Source organism: Rhincodon typus, chromosome 2, assembly GCF_021869965.1.
Source record: "Rhincodon typus isolate 14 chromosome 2, sRhiTyp1.1, whole genome shotgun sequence".
NCBI classification, from domain to species: Eukaryota; Metazoa; Chordata; class Chondrichthyes; order Orectolobiformes; family Rhincodontidae; genus Rhincodon; species Rhincodon typus.
This window is the reverse complement of record NC_063333.1, coordinates 96273006-96274521: the sequence shown is the minus strand read 5'-3', so window position 1 is coordinate 96274521 and position 1516 is coordinate 96273006. Positions and strand designations below refer to the sequence as shown.

The 1516-nt window shown below is 57.7% G+C and overlaps 1 protein-coding gene across 1 annotated transcript in view; it reads right to left on the bottom strand.

The window, feature by feature from the left end:
* LOC109938043 (juxtaposed with another zinc finger protein 1-like) overlaps nucleotides 1-699 on the bottom strand; it is a 208425-nt gene extending 207726 nt beyond the window's left edge. Inside the window, exon 1 of the mRNA XM_048611910.1 lies at nucleotides 560-699. Coding sequence (XP_048467867.1) covers nucleotides 560-674 — 115 coding nt within the window. The 5' untranslated portion in view covers nucleotides 675-699. The remainder of the gene's footprint in view (nucleotides 1-559) is intronic.
* Nucleotides 700-1516: the final 817 nt, after the last annotated feature.

Here is a 1516-nt window from a genome sequence, read left to right as displayed (position 1 = left end):
TCCCCCACTCACACCCCTCCCCCTACCGCCCCCCCACAGCCATTCTTCATTCCCCTCCTAAACCATCACACCCCTCCCCCCAGGCCCCGCCCGGATAGCGGCTACTCGCCATAGGCCCGGATCCTGCAGCCGTTGCCATGACAGCAGTGAAGTGACCTCGCTCGGCCCCAGGCCTCAAAGTGACACCGCGGGGCCCTCTCCCCGCCCCGCTCCCGGGAGCTGGGGCCAAGGGTCGCGGGTGAGTGAGCGACCGAGCGGCTGGCCGCCCGGAGTAGGGGGAGAGGAGAAGCGTGCTGGGGGTGTGGTCGTGAGCGGATCTGCCTCGGACGCGGCCTGTGGGCGGGAGCCCCCGCGGATCCTCATCGGGCAGCCATGCTCGTCGGTGGGAAGGGGAAAGGGCGGGGGGGGCGATCGTGGGGAGCAGTGCCTCCCAATTCTCTCTCCCCCAGGACCGAGAGGCGGCTCGGGGCTGGGGCCGGCTCCACGCGAGCCCCTGCTCCCAGCGGGGTGCTGCCCCATCCGCCTGGCCGCCCGCCTGCCCTCTTCCCAGCCCGCCTACCGATGTGGTTGTCTTCGATGTGCTCGATGAGCTCCCCCAGGGTCGCGAACTGCAGCCCGCATCCCCCGAAGCGGCAGGTATTGGAGAAGAAGGAGGCGGCGGCGATCCCTGTCATGGTGCTACATGGGTCCAGGCGGCAGGAGGAGGGAGGGAGGGATCGGGCCAGGGGCGGGGACACGGAGTGAGAGAGGGGTGGGCTCGGAGGGGGGTGGGGGAGTTGGTGGGAGACACAGACTCACCTACAGCACCCTTCACAAACCAGACCGCTAACTCCACTTGCATCGGGGTTAACTTTAAAAAGTGTTTTTTTAAACACCCCACTCCCCAGTTAAATCATTAATTTCATTAGTGTAACACAATACAAGAAGAAGTGATGTGCAAATTTCATTCACTCGTCTCAAAACAGAAATCCAAGATGTTAAAGTTGGGCAAATCCTCCGGAATTTCCATTTTATCTGAGACTTTGGTCGTTGGCAAAACCATAAGCATAAACCACAATTGCGATTGTGTGTACTATCTACAAGATGCGCTGCAGAAATTCACCCAAGATCCTCAGACGGCACCTTCCAAACCCATGACTACTTCCATCCAGAAGGACAAGGGCAGCAGACATATGGGAACACCATCACCTCCAAGTTCCTCTCCAAGTCACTCACCATCCTGACTTGGAAATATATCTCCGTTCCTTCACTGTTGCTGAGTCAAGATCCTGAAATTCCCTCCCTAATAGCATTGTGGGTCGACCCACAGCAGGAGGACTGCAGCGATTCAAAAAAGCAGCTCACCACCACCTTCTCAAGGGCAGCTAGGGATGGGCAAGAAATGCTGGCCAGCCAGCGATGCCCGCATCCCACAAATGAATAAAAAAATTACTCTCCTGTATTCTTTCCCAATGTTTTGCACTTTTTATCATTGCAGAATTCACCTGGCAAAGAGATTTGCAACCATTTTCTATTA